The 18,677-nt window shown below is 40.4% G+C and overlaps 1 protein-coding gene across 4 annotated transcripts; it reads left to right on the top strand.

Moving 5' to 3' along the window:
• Nucleotides 1–80: 80 nt before the first annotated feature.
• LOC109477867 (BRCA2-interacting transcriptional repressor EMSY-like) lies at nucleotides 81–18,295 on the top strand. 4 transcript variants are annotated; one of them, XM_019779313.1, is made up of 26 exons: nucleotides 81–178; nucleotides 470–564; nucleotides 1,053–1,152; nucleotides 1,386–1,460; nucleotides 2,931–3,106; nucleotides 3,570–3,677; nucleotides 4,181–4,329; nucleotides 4,623–4,727; nucleotides 5,219–5,471; nucleotides 6,024–6,233; nucleotides 6,696–6,842; nucleotides 7,209–7,391; nucleotides 7,912–8,048; nucleotides 9,418–9,516; nucleotides 9,640–9,835; nucleotides 10,176–10,435; nucleotides 11,489–11,621; nucleotides 11,795–12,069; nucleotides 12,398–13,063; nucleotides 13,290–13,355; nucleotides 14,013–14,211; nucleotides 14,657–14,843; nucleotides 15,388–15,470; nucleotides 16,135–16,214; nucleotides 16,734–16,895; nucleotides 18,058–18,295. In XM_019779313.1, exons 2-26 carry the CDS (start codon nucleotides 504–506, stop codon nucleotides 18,130–18,132), a joined length of 4,185 nt encoding a protein of 1,394 aa, XP_019634872.1. In that variant the 5' UTR covers nucleotides 81–178; nucleotides 470–503; the 3' UTR covers nucleotides 18,133–18,295. The 4 variants fall into 4 exon arrangements, with proteins under 4 accessions (XP_019634872.1, XP_019634874.1, XP_019634873.1 ...); XM_019779315.1 differs by having other exon boundaries at nucleotides 10,176–10,396; XM_019779314.1 differs by having other exon boundaries at nucleotides 6,051–6,233.
• Nucleotides 18,296–18,677: the final 382 nt, after the last annotated feature.

Here is an 18,677-nt window from a genome sequence, read left to right on the forward strand (position 1 = left end):
TAAATACTTAACAAGCCTTCAAGAATTTCATGTTCATGAAATATTTATGCGATTATGAAAGGCGGGAATAAAAGAGGATTGCAGCCAACTCGGGGCCTCACGCTGCAAAAGGCAGCGCCATTTTGGGGACTTTTTTACACGATGTTGTGTGAGATTTCGCGGAAAAGATTGAGTTTTGGTAGGTTTCCTGTTATGTTATTTTGATGAGCAGTACATAGAGTGTTGATGGACTAGTGTGGCAAGTTTAGACATCTGTGGACAGTGCATTCTCCCCAGCTATGCGAACAGAAACCAGGGGCATGTGGGGAGGGGGGCGGTGGTGAAAGCAAAGTCTCGACGTTCGCAAATTTTTAGTCGTGAGTGCGTGTCGCTCAGGTTCAGCTACTTCTCTTTATCAAATTCCTATCTTTCTGCAAATATGGCCATTAAATTTTGAATTCGTTTTGTGTTTGCTATGATTATGCTGCAGCCTGAGGTGGCTGTAAAGAGGCTCCGGGACAAATATGTGGCCCAAACTGTTGGACCTCTCTAGAGATGAGTGCAAGCGAATTCTACGTCGACTAGGTAAGAAAAACGCTTGCAATTTTTGTTGTTGTTATTTTGTGGTAAGCCTGTAGAAAGTGACAAAACATAATTGCGCAAATAGAAATTGTTCATGCAGGTTATACAAAGTCGTAAGTCTAAAGAATAGAAGCCATACTGTTAGGAGAAGCTAAAAGCTTTCTCAGCTTCTGCCTTGTGGGGGTTATTCGACTTTTTGTGTAGTCCTATATAAAGATAGATAGGTAGATAGAGAGAGAGAGAGAAAGAGAGAGATGGAAAAGTCCAGTATGGCACATGAATGACATACAGTACTTGAACAAACACCTAGCTATGCTTCTAAATAACATTCAAATTTAAATGAGATTTTCTTTTGACATGTCATGACATGTATTGCTTCTGTTTGATAAGGCTTATCATAAGCATACATGTATCTGTCCCTAAAGTTTGACAACATCAATGGTGTGGTAGGTTCCTTGTCCTAAACTAGCTGTATCCTCTGCTTCCTCCAGAATTGGAGGCCTATGCCTCCCTCATCAGTGCCTTCAGGGCACAGGGAGACCTCAGCAAGGACAAGAAAAAACTCCTGGATGAGATTGCCAAGGTGTTGAGGTAATAGTGAAAAATTACAATGCTTAATATTAGCAGCACTTCCGAGTAGATTTTAACAATGTCAATAATAAGCAAAAGAAAATATGATCACTAAATGTTCGAGGCACATACCGGTAATACAATTTGTAAATTTTGTATACTCCACTTGCATGAAAAAAAAGAAGTAAAACTTCTTCTAACTAAACTCTACAAGTTTTTTGAATGCTAAGTTGTACCCATGTTGTTGTGTGCAGCATCTCCACAGAGAGACACAGAGCTGAGGTGCGAAGGGCTGTCAATGATGAGTCCCTCAGTACAGTAGCAGATGTGTAAGTAACTTCATAAGTAAATAATCCTCTACATTACAGCATTCTGTAGTGTTATAATCTTGACTACTAATACATACAGAATAATGGAGCTACATGTTCCATGCTCAGCAGCAAAATGGGTTACCTTTTCTTGATTTCAGACCTGAAATGTTTTTAGATTGATCATGATAGACAATGGGTCAATGGCCACGGCGGTCTGTCACCACGGTATTCTTTCCCATTGCTAGGCGCGTTCTAAAAGGTATCGGGTTACAAGACGCTATTTTGGCCGATTTTGGCCTACCAGTAAAACACTTGAAAATAAACAAAAAGGATTTAATGGTAAATTTCGTCAAATCAAAATGAAATTATTGCCTTAACATCCTTTTAATATTAGCTGTTTATGTTAAATCATTGATTTTTCAAAATTTCACTCCGAAAGACGATTTTTTTCGGGTTTCCGACCACAAGTCATGTCATGTTTTTAGGCAAACATCGTTTTAACCTGGCTACGTATATTACCCCAGATTCCCGATTTTTATATTTTTCGACGACTAGGAATAAGATCAAAAATCGTGTTTTAGGGATTTTTTAATTTCTGATTTTAAGTCTAGTTTTTGTCGACATATTTGTGAAAAAATGATCTTTTTTTACATTTTTCGCACTAAATTACCCATAATTCAAGATTGAGGCCATTTTTCAAAAATCCCTAAAACACGATTTTCGGGACAACCGTTACGGTCATTTTGAGCCGTGAATGGGGTATGCTTGACTTTCCGTGCTTGCAGGTTAAAACGAGTTTTGCAGACATGTCAAGTCGACCAAAAGTCTGCATTGTGTTATTCGTACTGGCGTAAAGAATCATTTAATACAGTATTCAAGGTCACCCAAGGATACGACAGTAGCTTCGCTACATGTTACATGTCCACAAAAAAATGATAGCGGACATATACTGTCCAGGAAACTGTTTGTATCTATAGAAAAGTGTGTTTTTTTAATCTGTTGCACGGCACAGAGACAGAAGGGCTTGTTTTGCCGCTTTACTGTAAATGACCGCAGGTGACCCCGAAATAGAACGCGGGTTCGATTCGAATTGCCCAGATCGAACACAGTTCGGGTTCTATGGCATGTGGGAACTTTGCAACCCAGATTTTACCACCGTGGGCTCAATGCACATTTACATTAGCCTACTACTTTGGTTGTTTCAAAGGAAGAGGATGTAGCATTTTATGTTTATTATGATATTGAGCCTCAGGTAACGTACAATCATGTGATAAGCCATCAATCATATACCAGTACATAAACATGCTACGTTAGGTGTAATCTGATTTAACCTCGAAGCTCCTCCCTGCTGCCTATCCCTGTAACCAATGGATTTACCGAGTAGTAGCTACCAGTACTTCTGTTTGTCAAATAAAGGTTAATGAATTTAATAAGATTGGATCTACATGTATTTTATGTATTTCTAAGTTGTTGTCGGTTTGTTTCTAGACTCTCTGGTCCCAACTCCACCTATGAGTGGTCAGTGGAGGGGCGGAGACTGGTGCCACTCATGCCACGTCTCGTGCCGCAGACTGCCTTCACAGGACTGGCCAACACAGCAGCCAACATTGCTGCTGCACACAACTCTACACTGCCTGATCCTGCTGATACTGCCAAGAAAGAAGGTGAGGCATAACATATATACCTACATGTACTAATTTGCTTGTTTGGGAAATCATTTTATCTTGTAAATATGAAGTTAAAATTCAAGAAGCTGTTGAATACAGTAAAAGACAACTTTTTCATGTGATGCTGTCAACATTCATGAATGGTACTATCGAGATACAATCATATGTAAGCATCACCATTGAAATTGTATTGTGGACTTTATGCCTGGTATAGCCATTATACTATTAAAAATTCTAACATGTTGCACATGTTCTAAAATGATTGAGGTTATGGAAGTTCAATGTGATTAGCAGTACACATGTTATGAATTTTAACCTATAACTTATAAGTTTATAACTGCCATAGCTGCAGTAGTAGCTTGTACATGTACATGCATGTGAATTTTGTTTTAAATTGAAGAGTACATTACCTTTTGCAGTGAGTATCTGTAAAAGTTGACAATCTTGTCTTTCCCCACAGTGCCAGGCACCAGTGGTGTCAGTTCAGGGACCATGAAGTCACCACGATCAGCCAGCCCCCCCTCTGGAGTAGTGGTGCTGCCCAGCGGTGCCACCATTACAGTGAAAGGTCTGTATGTAGAAATGCACAGCTTCAGTAAATGTGATATTATTGTTTGAAATAGGCTGTAAAGGAAAGAAAGTGGAAGTGATCTTAGAACACACCAGCTCAATGAACTCAAAGAACAGTTCTCTTCCAGTGGTTGTGACAGAGAAAACATACATGTGTACCGGTATTCTACAGTATTTACAGGTTCATTGTACCGGGGAAATTTTTTCTGGGGAAGCTCTTTTTGACTCTCTCCTGGGAAGCTCTTTTTGACAAGCACAATTAACAGTAGACGAAGGCTTATCACACCATCCTAAAGACTGAGACCCTTTCCAGTAGTGTGCAAGTCGGGTGAGCGACAAGAGCCAGGATTCAAACTCATGAACTCTTGGTCCAGAGGCAGGGTCACTAACCACTGGACTATGCAGGCTACTGTTAAGCCTGAATGTTTGGGGTATGCATACTGGGTATTGAAGAGCTACCCATCCTCAATATATTGCTTAAAACTTCCTTCTCAATTCTAGGAGAAAGAGAAGATGAGATGGAGATGGAGACCAAAGGCAGAAGAAGAAAGAGGACCAGTTCTTCCTCCACTCCTCACCCCGCTTCTGGGGCTTCTTCAAGAACTGTGGAAGCTCGACCCTTACTCCTGCCAACTTCTTCTAACATCAGGGTAAGATTTTTGGCCATTGGACCCTGGGATTACTGTAACTTTGCTATATTTTGGATGACAAATCCTAATGTAAAAACTGAAAAATACTCCAAGAATAACACTGTTGTACAGTGCCACCTAGCTTTAGCAGGATGTACTATGATATGTGTGTTAAGTTTCAAACAGTTGATTAGGTCAAAAGGTTTTTATCACAATGAATTTTCTCATTATGCTTTGTACTGTTACATTTTTTGTCTCAGTATGTCTAATATGTTTTGGGTCTGAGAGTCTGTAATTCCTCTTGTGGTCCCTAGGTGTCCCAGGGAACTGCGTCGTCACATTCCATGAGCCCTGTGAAGATCACCCTGGCCAAAACACCACCACCAAAAAGTTCCATGGCTCCCACAGCTACACAGAAGGTGAGACTTTTGGCATTTTTACTTTTAGTAGACAGTAAGTTCAGAAAGAATCTGCTAGAGGGAGCTCTTACCGCTATATGTCTTTAATTTCATAGTAGAAATTGATCCCTTGTTACTTTACTAAGTACTGTAATTACTGTTTTTAATCACGGTATATGTACTTTTATGTTCATGGTTTTCACAGTCACTTCTGTATCGTGAACTTATCATTACCACTAACAAATCATTCATCTTACGCTCCCCCTCCCCCTTCCCGGCTTGTGCTAGAACTTACGATACAGTATTGCTTCATGATGGCAATTTTCATGTTACAGAAAAGCAGGTAACAGTGTGACTGACGAAAGGTAGTGACACCTGAAACATCTGACTGTTTCCAACATCATATCTAGTTGCTTGAGTAATTTTTTTGGCGTATCTTATTACTTGGATGTCTAACCTTCACCGACGTGATGTCTTGTTACTTAGCATTGATGGCGAGTTTTATTTTACAGATAATTATCGTCAGTAGCCAATCGTCTGGGCCGTCTTTTATGCCCAATATCCTGCGCAGCAGCCATCCCGCGTCCACCTCCACCACACTAGCGCGTATTCTCCCCGGGAACGTCAGCAGCTCAGCCTCCAGCCCCATGGCCAGGATCCCCTCCATCCTGCTGCCGCACACCCCCACATCCAGCAGTGGTTCGGCCTCAGGGTCCCTGCTGGCCGGGGTGGGAAGCCCCACATCATCATCAGCTGGTGCAACAGGTAGTTTTTATTTATTTTGTTGTTTATTCATTTCAGGTTCAACGGCCCATAGTATTGACACATAATATGACACAAACACATCTTAAAAAAACGTCAAAGTATACAGATAGATGTTAAAAGTTAAAAAAAAACACTACTGAGCTGTTCTTCCACAAGGAGGCCCCTTTACAGTAAGTGGACCAGACTAGGCAAGGTAAGACTATAGCTAAAAACTTTGATACTGAAAAAATGGGGAGGAAAATTCAATTTTGAATCCCAAATCATCTTCAGATCAAGCAGCTTTAAATCTTCCAGTCAATCATACGACAATACAGCAGCCATATGAAAATTTAGACAAAATCACTCAATACACAGTTTTTGTCTATTTACCAGAAAATCTAACTTGGCAAATCATATTAGTCAACCCATCATTTTTTGGGGGGGTAACAAGAAACCTGTGTTGCAGAAACTCATAAGTGGCTAATTGTCAACAAGGGGGAAACCCAATGCCTGATTTTCTTTTTTCTGTTTAGTCCTGTACCCAATGAACTACCCTTGGTTCCCCCATCACAGCCTCTGTTGTTGGAACCTCCACCACAGCCTTTCTGTCCAGTACTCTGGCCGGAACTAAGCCGCGGGTCAAGACGGTGACCAAGCAGGCAACACAGACGCGTGTGGTGACCACCCAGTTGCCCATGTCGCAGATCCCAGGCGGTCAGCCCCCCAGAACCATGTCACCAGGCAGTAAACCAACCATACAGATCAAACAGGAACCAGGCACAGGTAGGGCAGTACAGTATACTTTGTTTTATGGTTGACATCAGTACACTTTTCTACCAGAAACCAAGAAAAAAAGTTGTTGAAAACATAAGAAAGGTGCAGAGCAAATGCTTAAAGTTCTTTCTGTTTACCTTCATGTGGGGGCAGTCTAGCACAGCAAACTACAGCTCTGTTTATTCTTACTTGAACACATTCATTCATGTATAAACGGTGACCAGCCCCTCTTACTCTGTCCTGCCACTTGCTACATAATGTTATTAAACAGCACAGGATGTCTTCTACGGCAGCAGTCTAGGTTACCGATCTTCTTTGTTTGGAGAAGAGCAAACAACAGAGCAAAAACAATTAATTTTCTCTTTCTGTCATCTTGAGAAAGACACTGTAGTGTATGATTAATATCTACTAATTTTAGGCCATTATTTCAAATCTTATAGTACATAAATCTTTTTTCCCCACCAAAATCAGGAGTGAAGATCATCACCCAGACCCTCCCAGGGAGTAAGATTCTCCCCAAGCCTGTTACCGCGGCAACCAGTTCTGGCCCCCAGGTCGTCATGGTGACCACCACATCGTCCATGGCAACTAGACCTGTCGGCGCAGGCACCACTACAGGTAGAGCTACAACATTTAAGACTCTCCTGTTGAAAATGTGTTAAGCACTGGTCCATTGTAGCAACTTGTACATAGTAGTAGCAAGTTAGCAACATGCATACAACATGTAATTTTAGCATACTGAATCAAATATATTTTAGGCTACATTTATGATTTTGAAAGAAATAGGGGGGGTGGGCTGAAATATTTTGTATTTGCTAGCAAATGTTGCTTCCAACTTTGTATTTACTCTTTCCTAGAATGTAGCTCAGGTCCTGATTGTTTTCTTTGCATTTCAATAGCCACTTTTCAGTGTTCACAGAAGTAATATTTTGCTATCATGGTTTAAACATAACATCATTTTCAATCTTTTTTTCCTTCACACAGTATATGCCCAGAATAACGGAAACAGAGCCATTGTGAACCCAGCTATCGGCACACGGGTAGTGACCATGCCCACATCAACACCCTCTGCAGGAAAGGCCACCCCTCCCCCTACCAACATCATAACTGTTACCCCAAAAACTGTGCAGACCATGCCGCTTACAGTAACAAGAACACTGCCTTCAGGTGAGATGTCGACGTTTGCATGGTAGCATTTTTTTGGTTCAGCAGTTAGCAACCCTGCTTCTGGCCCAGAGGGCTGGAAGATGTTGTTGTGTACGTAGTTTACCTCACTTGCTTACTACTGGATAGAGGGTCAAAATCCATAATTCTGTAAATTCATTTGCTTTTGCACAGGACATGAGGGAGTTTTGACCTTTTAGTTTGCAGTTGAAACAGTTCTGTAGTACAGTAAATAACACATTGGAGATGCATATTTGTAGTGGAAAATTGCAAAAATAAATCTACTGTAAATATTTCAAGACTTACAGTAAATCTGTTGTAATATTGACAAATAAAAGTCACTGTGAAATTTCCTTGCTACATGTACATGTTTGTACATAATGTACTTTGTGACTACTAGTAACACACTAGACTAGTACACTGTACTTACCATCTGCCTTTTTGAAACAACTTGCAAAAATTAAGCTTTATTAAACTAAATTAGAATTGGGATCAAGAGTTTCATTTCTGTCACCCCATGAAGGTGCTACGCCCTACACCATCGCGAAAGCTGGTCCTTCGTCGGCCGGTAAGCCCAGCGTGATCGTTGTACAGCAGGCAAAAACGATCAAAACACAACACGGCAAACCCATCACTGTGGTAACCACCTATATCACGCAGGTATGTGTTTGTTTGTTTCACTTTGAGTTCAAGAAGAAGAATTAGAGTACAGAGTAAAGTTTAACCCTAAACAGAACACCTGGGGTCCGCGCGGTCCCCAGCACTATACATTCTGTAATATCTTTTTTGTTTCTAAAGATTTTTTTCTGAAATTTTAGGTAATTGTCACCCACAAAGTTGTCTCTCAATACAGTGCAGAAAACTCCATTTCTACCATTTATAAAAAAAATTATATCTGATTTTCTTTTGGGGTCCGCGCGGACCCCGGCCGGCTTTCGATCATAATGGATACACTGGCGTTCTTATACATTACCTTATTTCTGTTTTTATATGTTTTTATGCACTCATCGTATGTCTACCAAGTTTTCAGAGAATTGTGTAGTAATAGAATTAAATTTGGATAACTTTGGTGTAATTATGACGTCATATGACGTCAGAGCTAATAATAATTAGTCCGCCATATTGGATTTTGACCAATGACGTCATCAAATTAGCATATTCTATGCATATTAAATGATTTAACTTATATTTAATTATGTAAGATGTTATTAATGTTGGAAAAGAAGTATAATTTGATATAAAACTCAGAAAATTTTTATGTTTAAACCAAAATTACTTACTTCTATTTTCAAAAAAACTGCCAGCTAGAAACCCGTTGCCATGGCAACACAAAAAAACATCAACTTACTAGTATTAAACTAATATGAACTTTTTTCCAAAGACATTTTAGGAAAGGTCTTCAAATTTCATACTTCGAGCGCAAGCCGTTTAGCCGCTATCTGAGATCAAAGTTGGGCCTCAAAAGTCCCTTCAGTCTGAAATGGGTTTAAAAATCGGGTATTTCTTCTTGTCTTCTTTTCTTCACCAAAAAATAGAAAAAGTTCAAAATGTATGATTTTTGAATGTAATGTGGACACAGAGGTTCCCACATCAGTTTGCAAAACAATTGAGCTGGTAGCATGTTGATAATTTCTAAAAATTAGCAAAAAACTGCTCTGGGGTCCGCGCGGACCCCAGGTGTACAGATTAATCAGTCCGGGAAGGTGTACTGTTGAGGGTTAATAATTTATGAAATACATGTAGCAACAGTAGTATCCATACAATTATATTAGTTGTTCTAAACCTAGTCAGCTTTGTGCTACATATATGAAGGATTGAATTTCTCTGTTGATGATGCCAATTAATCAATCTGCTCTTAAAGTTACCAAAAAAGAATGTTTAACATCAGTGACAAGTGAATATAATTTGTGGTTCAAAATACCTCAAAATTTAAGCTTTCCTCTTTGACACTTGAAACATTACAATCATTTTGTTATAATTGTTCCTTCTAAGACTTTGTATGAAGACTGAAGTTTGCTCTGTCCTACAGTCTACCCCCAGGCCCACCTTTGTGTCCACCATAGCTGGTCAGAGTCTGGGGAAGGGCATGACACTGACCAAGGCACAGCCTCAGCAGATCAAGACTAGGGTGAGTCAAAACAAACAACATTGAAATTTTGAACATTTTGATACTTGCCAAAGTCATACGATTGTCTTGTACATATTCATAAACTTGTAGTGTTTCATTTTTTACATTTATGTTCTTTTCAAGGTTGTGATCCGGCCAAGGACACCTGATCAAGGCTCTCTGTCCTTGAGCCAGCAGCAAAGCATTCTGGGAGGGATTGTTGAGGGGATCGTGATCCAGAGACCGTCGTCCTCCTCCCCGCGAGCGCCGCGGGACTCCCCCGGGACCGGGGACGATACCAGCTCCGTCAGCTCAGCTGGCAGCGAAGATGTCGTCAAAGGTAAGCCACGGGTATCTGAAAAATAGTTTTTTCAGCAGTTGTGCTGCATTATAATAGCCTGGGTGCCATCCTCCGTAGTGACATCTGGGCCCAGTGACATTAAGGTATCTAAAAAATAAAGTTTTCAGAACTTGTGCTGCATTATTAGATAAGGGAGATTGTATCTACTAGGGATAGAATTACGATTTCTCTTTGCAAAATGCTTACAAATTATGCAGGTTTCTGACATTTTTGCTGCCAACAATACTATGCAAAATTTAGATTTTGTGACAGTTTCTTTGTTTTCTTTTAGGATTACTTATACATGTACAAAAATGTATATGACCTCTGCTTTTTTCAGTCCAAAGAGCTGGCCAGTCTCCAGGTGCCAGCCAATCAGCACCCAGCTCTCGTGTGACCAATCAGTGGGTGGAGATGGACGCCGCCCTGGACATCGGGTCCTCTCAGTCCCAGGGCACCGTGCAGATGAGCACCTCTCAGTCCCAGAGTGTGCAGGGGGAGAGTTTCAGCTCGGCCGCCTCCACCATCAAGGCTTTGCTGGAGATCCAGAGTGGCTCTAAGGTTAGCCACACCGAGTTGTCTCATGCCCGTAGTTTGCCCGTGAGTATCATTGACTCTCCGTTCCTTGTGTGACACCTGCGTCGCCACTGTCGTCAGTCCAGCTGCACACCTGACACACATAACTCACCTCCAGGCTCGAAATACTGGGTTCCCAATTTTGACCTGTGCACCCAATTTTTTTGTGTGGGTGCACTGGTGCACCCAAATATTTTCATAGGTTTACGTATGTAAGGATGTTAAATGTATAGTACAGGCAGATTCTTAACATCCATTAATAAAGTGTAAAAAAAATAACAAAATCATTGTTATAGTACTTTTCTTTAAAAATGAAATATAATTAGTTTTTATTGACATTCTACATATTTTAGCTTATATAGTGTGCGTAAAATATTTTTTGTTCACCCCATTTTTTAGGTTGGGTACACCAGTGCACCTCTTCCCAAAAATGAATTTCGAGCCTTGCACCTGTACCCTTGCATTTTTCTCAGCATCCCTGTCCTCTTTTTAAAACGTACCAGTGCTGGAGACATGCTCAAAATTTCACATTTTGCTGGTACACTGTATCTTGATTTATCAGAAAAAAATTGATGGCAACATCACCAAGCAGCAAACCAATGATTAAATCCATAGTTACAGTGGTGAAAATATTCAAGCACCCTTAATTCTGATCAATGTGTCTATCCATCTGTATTCCTGTTATTTCAGTGTCTGTGGCCCAAGTACTGATCTTTAAGCTTTTTTTACCCAGCAATCATGGTGGCATGCAGTGTATTTCTTTAAAAATTATTGACTGTTCTATTGAATTAGAAAATGTATATTTACAATTACAAATCCTCTCAAAATCACATAATTGTCTAGTTTTATGCTACTAGTAATAATTGGAAGTTATTCCTGAGAAGAATAAGTGATGACCTGGGCACGAGATTCGAGGTCATTATAAAGCCATTAAATACTATTTTGAAAATAGTATTTAATGGCTTTATAGGTTATACTTTTCTTCATTTTCAAGTCTATTCATTACTTAGCATAAGAATTGCTAAAGTTGTTGTTCAACCAACAAATAGTATTTTTCTCTTTGCACAAAATATGCAGGCACAGGACAAGCCGCGTCAATCCACTATTGACCTGAGTCAGATGGCTGTTCCAATCTCACTGCAGCAGCAAGGGCCCCAGACTGTGGCTGCCTCACTGCAGGGCGAGATGGCACCTGAATTTTTTGCCACAGGTTTGTTAAATATGGAAATATAACAGCAATTGTTAAGATTGTAAGCTGAAATATGCATGATTTGGGTGATACTGCTTGATTAAGTGATGTGTTTCACAGACTGGCTACATTGATATTAAGATTTCAAAATTCAAGAATTTTAGAACAATTTATTGTTGGTTGTCTTTGTGTAGAAGTGGTGCAGCAAGATCAGACCCCTGCTGCTGAGGCTGTCCCCAGAACTGCACAGCCCCCCTCTGGAAGACAAGGCATCCGCATCTCCACAGCCCAACACCTGCTGGCTGAGGCCCACAGGAAGATGCAGCAGGGGCAGGTGCTCGGGAGGGAGGAGGCTAGCCTTTTGGAAGAGTCCTACGAAGGCTTCACCCTTGACCCACAAACAGGGCTGTTCTATAAGGATGAAGAGTCTATCGGTGGTATTGAGAGCAAAATGCTGCACGATATAAAGGTAAGGAGAACACTGTCCTAAAACGCCACCTAGCTTTGGCAGTAAATACTGCAGTCTGTTTTGCAGATTCTCATCACATCCAAATGTGAAGGAATCGTTCAGTAATCAATAGAGATTGAAGCATTTGGCATTATTATTTTATTCAATACCTGCAGCTAGTTGGATGTGTAGAAAATTTTTCATTTACTTTTGTTGAGATTGAAGTATTTGACATTATTGTTTTATTCAATACCTGCAGATAGTCAGATCTATGGAATACTTTTTAAATTTCCTTTTGTTTATATATATATGACAAATATGACAGATGGAGAAATGCTTGTGTTTCTAGGTCCAGACCACCACTGCCTCAGGTGAACCCCGGACCTACACTCTGACTGAGTGGTTCACCGGACTGTCCGGGGATCGACCAACAGCCAACCAGCAAGGCCAGCCTTCCTCCTCTGATGCCACGCCGCCCTCGGAGCCAAAAGTCGTGGCCGTGCCCACGGAGAAAATCCTGGAGTCAGCTCTGTCTGCGAGCTTTACCTCTACAGAACTGGAGTATCTCAGATCAGGGGGGAGAGGACTGGATAGCTCGGCTGAAACCGGCAGCTTCGCAAGCGTCAGGATGCCATCTTCGATCGAGCCCCTCGCCACGCAGAGTTTGTCGGGGTTGCAAGAGGTCAGTAGTACTCAGGACAGCGCCCAGTCGCAGAGCATTCTCCCTTTGGAGTCCTCAACACCCGTGCAGGAACCTGGGAAGGGGATTGCTGAAAGCCCAGGGACAGAGAGCACACTTGAAACGAATGCCGGGAGCGAGAGAAAAATGGAGTCGCGAGACCGCGGCAACATATTTGAGAACATAGTCGCGAGCGTTCAGGCGGATTCAAACACACTCCAGCAGAGAAGCGCTGTGTCTGTTAGCAAACCGGAGTTTACCACGCTTCGGGATTACGTGCAAAGTACGATGGGGAAAAAAGTTTCAGTGGAGCCAGTTTTGCCAACACAACAAGCGGTATGTTATCTTCAATAATCTTTATTTCATCGTCATACCAACATTATCCATACCAACATAAAAATATCCACAATCATAATACATGTATTTTTATATGTTTAAAAAAATGTGCCAAAAAGTTTTAACTGTCAGTGTTTCTTAGTTTCCATCACAATCTCATACATGTATGTACAGTTTGGCTTTGTGGAAAGGAGACACTTTGGCATATTGCATCCATTTCCTGCAGCCTATGGATGCCCCCGACCATTTCTCTCAGGACAACCTTCAGGACCTCTTGGAGCTGTTGGGACAGGTACACCTCTATCCCAAACAGCTGTCAATCAAAATTCATGTAACCAATCGGAACATTTCTCATCCCAAACAGCTGTCAATCAAAATTAGTATAACCAATCAGAATGCAGGTACACGTCTCGTCCCCAAAACAGCTGTCAATCAAAATTCATGTAACCAATTGGATCACAGGTACACTTTTCAACCCAAACAGCTGCCAATCAAAATTCCTGCAACCAATCAGAACACAGGTACACTTGTCATCCCAAGCAGATGCCAATGAAAACTCATATAACCAATCAGAACACCTCCTGGGGAAGTTACACTTTTTTACCCCAAGGAGCTGTCAATCAGAACAGTAGCTGACCTGTTGGAGCCTTTTTTTTTACCTAAATTTGTGATCCTGAAGCTTCTTTTTTTTTTGCTCCTTTTTTTTTTTCAATCATCAGCAACACAGGCGTCTCCCCAGAAATCTTAAGTTGAAAGGTTGATGTTGCAAAAAAATAAAAAATCAGTGAATTTTCATGAAAATACAAGAGAAAACTTGAAATTTGAACATTTAGGGAGAGGTGCAAGGATTTGGGGGAGAGTGGGAGCACCCTTGCTTGGAGTGAGCCCTGCCAACACCATGTAAAATGTGATACTAGTAGTTTATATGGGCATCACTTGTGTTGTGTAGGCAACGAGCACCTTAGCCAGCTTTGACCAGCCGTCCTCGTCCAAGACCACAGTGATGGTGGAGCCGAGTGGGTTTGACCCCAGCAGCCTGAAGATGGAAGACTTCACCAGTCAGAGGGTGGAGGCAGAGAGCTTTACTAAGGACGACCCTGAGGACAGGGACAAGGGCAGTCCTGACAGCACCATCCTCACTCCTACTAGTCAGTTTAGTTTTATTATTTTATTGGTTCAGCTGTACAAAAGACAGGCATCAAGGTTCTTTAACTAGTTACAAGACTAGTTGAAAGGGCTAACCCTGGACAATAAATTAGATAATGTAAGGACCTAGCCTCCTTCACAGACTTATTGGGCGTCAGCGTTATTTTTTTCTGTGAGCAACTAGTGAGTTGGAACAGGTTCAAGTAATTGATTTAGGAAATATGTAGGAGATTGAGTGAGAAAATGAGCTAGAGAGTGAAAAATTGGCAAACAAATATTAATTTGTTATCATTGTCTCCTTTTGTCTTCTTATTGCAAAAGTGCATGAGTTCCTGTTTTGTGAAACTTTTGTGCCTAGCGTCCTTCAATCAATTATACAGCCCAACTTCTACAGTACAAAGGTTTAGACAGTATAACAGCTAATGCAGTACCATCTCCCACCACCAGGTGTCTCCCCTTCCCAGGAGCGGATGGTGTCCCCGGCGCGCATGCACCACCCGTCCGGCAGCAGCTCTGGGAACGAGAGCCTGGACACGCCCATGCGCGCCAGCAAGAGGAAACGCAAGGCCCCGCCCCCTCTGGACGAGGACCCGCCCCCTGCCTCACTTCCAAGCTGGGCAAGAGCTGCCCTGGGGTCAGTAAGGACTAAACCAATTCAGGAGTGTGGAGGGGAGTTTGTGTGCAAAGGCTAAACCATTTGGGCGGTTGGAGGGGAGCTTGTATATATTATTAAGGACTAAACCATTTGGTCATGTGAAGGGAGCTTGTATATAAGGGCTAAACCTTTTGGTCATGTGGAGGGGAGCTTGTATATAAGGGCTAAACCATTCAGACTTGTATAGGGGAGCTTTTTTGTAGCGATTTTTATTAAGATTCATGATTTTTTTTTTAAATGTCATTTCCGCTGTACTTTTCACTTCAAAGTGAAGTAAAAATACTAAAATCTTACTTTTTGAATTACCTTTCAATTAGTTTTTCTATTACTTGACGATCCTCTTGCTTTTATGGTAACTTGTTTGAAGTTTGAAAGATAGAAGGAGAGCACAAAGGCGGTAGGGCTATTAAAAGTGGAAGAATGATGATGCAAAGACTATGTAGCATGAATGGGTAGAATGTAACATACATGTCGTAATATGTTTCTTTCTTTTTCTGACAACTATTGTTAATGTTGTATTTAGGCTGCTCCACCGAGTGTCCAAGTTTCGAGGGTCAGGAAGACTGAAGGGAGAGATGGGGGCAGCAGAGTGGTTTATTCACCCAGGTAAGTCTGCACCATAAAATATGCAGTAGAAAGTAGAGGGACGATAGCCAAGAGTATTATGTCAAATAAGAAAGAAGAGAAAATCGGCATACTGTGTGGACCTAGATAAGAAAGTGAAAATAATCTCAAACCAGTTTAGCCCATCTCGAACCAGTTTAGCTCAATGAACAGTTGAAATACTAATTAAAAATTACTCTTACAGAGATACCCAAATCTCTTCTTTGGCAAGTACAATAAACAGTGGACCATGCTCAATGCTTAAGGCTTGCCATCCTTTCCAATAGCATTTTGGTGAGCAACAACAGCCAGGATTCAAACTTATGACTATGCATGCTACATGCTAAATAAGAAACACCTCTAATTTCAACACACACACATTTGTAACATAGATTCTTTTCTATTTACTACCTTAATTCCTGATTTTTTCACAGTACTTTTGTGTTCACTGTTTTCACTACATCACTTCTGTACCGTGAACTTATCATTACAGTTAACAAATAATTCCTGGACTTTCTTTTTCCTGCACCTGTATAGATCCGTGAACATGTCCACTTTTCTCAGACCGTGAAATTTTGCTATTGTGAACAGTAAAATAAATTACAGTATACATGTACTTTGGTGTGTTTATAACTGGTTGAATTTTTTCGTCACCACTAACCCACAGTTGACCCTGCGGTGGCCCCTGACTACTACAACATCATCAAACAACCCATGGACTTCAGCACCATCAAGAAGAAACTAGAGGTATACAAACTGTCAAAAAGATTAAATCAGTTACAGTATACCAACCTTTCAAAAATTCAAACCCATATCCTATGGCATATGTGTGTATAGGAAGTAAGACTAGCCATCTAGCTACATGAACAACAGAATTTCATTTCTTTTAACCTCTCAAGTTTTAGTAAATTTTTAGAGGAGAAAGGAATTTTCAATAAAAAATTTTGCAAAAATTTGAGCATTTTCATGTGGATTTAAACTCGTCGCCTATAGTTTAGACACCAAAATGACTGATATTGTCAGAAAGAGAAACCCTAATATATATATTTTCACTGTCAGAAAGAGAAACTCTAAATATACATTATATGTATATATATATATATTGCATTTCTCCTGCAGTCTCTTAGTGTCACTGACAAAAGGCAGTGTTTTTAGTGTATCTCATTACCTGGATATCTAACCCTCACCAACATATACATATGTATCAGTCAAGGATATTGAAATATGAAGAAAATCTAATGCTAAGATTTTTTCCTGTATTCCCAGGGGGGTCAGTACAGCAGTTTGGAAGAGTTCCATGCAGACATGCAGCTGATCAAGTCCAACTGTTTCCAGTACAACCCCCCGGGACACGAGGCACGGCGCGACTGTGAGGAGGTCTTCAACTTCTACCTGCACGAGTATGGCAAACTCATGGACAAGTGCAAGGTTTGTCAGATGGAACTTTGCAGCCTTGGATTAGAAGGACTATTGTATTTAGAATGTTTTTCCTCTGTAGCACCAACATGTTTTAAAAGTTACAAATGTTGACTCCTCTCTCTCTCCCTATCCGGTTTAGCATCTGTTGTTCCCCATAATCGGTTTCACCCTAAAAAATTCACTATTTATTATTATGGGTTCACCACACCACGAAGTGGTGTGGTGAAACCATATTGCTTTTTCTGATGTTTCTTCTCCTTCTCCTTCTCCTTCTCCTGCCATTTTTTAAATGGATTCAGCTTCTTCATTTTAGGGCCTAAGGTCCTGAAATTTGGTATGGAGGTACAGTGGGCAAATACCCCTAGGCGTTTTTTAAATTATTGTGATACAGGCTTTTAGAATGGTTTTATTTGAGTTTTTTGGCTGTGTTATAGCAAATGTATTACTGTGTTAGTTTGCCTTGTTTACCACGTTTGGGCATGAGTAATCACAATGGAATGCAGGGCATCAACCAATAGGCATGCAGCTTTCCTCTATACTTCTTGCTGATTGGCTGTTGGGATTTAACTTGATTAACACCTGCACAGAAGCATTTCCATACTGACAGTATGTCTGTATTCAAGTGTTTTGGTAGGTATTTCAAGCTTTCCTGCTCCAGCATTGGAATGCCGGGCATGGACGTTTTTTTTTTTTGAAAATCAACAGTTTGCATTATGCAATTAAAAATCCTAACCAATAAAGTAGGGAATAGCTATCCAACTGTTGTTTTAGTTGTATTTTACTTCATATTATAGTTATATCAATGTAAATCATTGTTTTCCCTTGTGTTTCTCATTCTTTCCCTGCCATGTGGTAAAATGTGGTGAACCCATCGCTGTATTTGCTCCAAAGCAAATATTGGCCTTTCTAGTTATATATCTCTTTTTTCTGTTTCTTAAAAATCTATTATCAAGATTCGCATCTGTCCCTCAGCATATTGATTGATTTTCTGTTGGGGTATCAAAAACATGAGATTTGCTACTTGCTTGATATTCAGTTCTTGATTATTGAAAATATTTTATCAATACCTTAGAGGTATATTGATACTAAGGGAAAGTTGCTGTATTTGCTGGCAAACAGTTGTTTCTGCTGTCATTAACAATATTTTCATATTTGTTTTCCCTCCATCCAGACTGTGGTGGTTGTTCCCAAGTCTCCAAAGAAGTTCAAGTTGGATGTATCCAAGAGTCCAAGCAAGAGTCTATAACACTCATCTTTAACTCTGGGGGGCTTTAGATTTAGAATCACCAGAAATTTTCGATCTCCAATAAACTTGCAATAGAGAAATATGAAAGAAACAAAAGTGAAGCTGATTTCAGTTGATCTACTACTTCACTGCTGGTGGCAGAGAAGACAAACACTATGTACAGTATGGAACTACAGGTTCATTGTACCATGGAAACTCCCCCTAGTATAACAAATACAAAGAACAAAGAACAGTGGACCATTAAAGTGACCTGGGTGTTGAATATTCATTTAGAGGCAGCAGAAAGTGAATGCCAGTCTATTTTTGTAATACATGTACATGTAAATCTTACATAGCTAAGTCATTGTGAAAGAAGATATCCCATAGGTAAGTATTATCCTGTTATTTTCTGGTGATGTACAGTTTACCTTTTTAGTGAAATAGTTGATGAAATAACTAGTTCTGCTTAGATGCTGAAAAGATAACAAAAATGTGTGCCATGCATATCTGATTTTTCACTTTGGTGCTTGTCTTTCTGAACTAAAGATTCTAATTATCAAGACCAG

The sequence above is a fragment of the Branchiostoma belcheri genome, unplaced genomic scaffold, assembly GCF_001625305.1.
Source record: "Branchiostoma belcheri isolate BF01 breed outbred unplaced genomic scaffold, Haploidv18h27 scaffold41, whole genome shotgun sequence".
Taxonomy (NCBI): Eukaryota; Metazoa; Chordata; class Leptocardii; order Amphioxiformes; family Branchiostomatidae; genus Branchiostoma; species Branchiostoma belcheri.

What these genes read in the sequence shown, in the direction of transcription:
- LOC109477867 (XM_019779313.1), top strand. Translation starts at nt 504, where the DNA reads ATGTGGCCCAAACTGTTGGACCTCTCTAGAGATGAGTGCAAGCGAATT. An exon ending in CAACTTCTTCTAACATCAGG is followed by an intron (nt 4,330 to 4,622) that starts GTAAGATTTTTG and finishes TGTGGTCCCTAG; the next exon opens with GTGTCCCAGGGAACTGCGTC. An exon ending in AGAGTGGTTTATTCACCCAG is followed by an intron (nt 15,471 to 16,134) that starts GTAAGTCTGCAC and finishes ACTAACCCACAG; the next exon opens with TTGACCCTGCGGTGGCCCCT.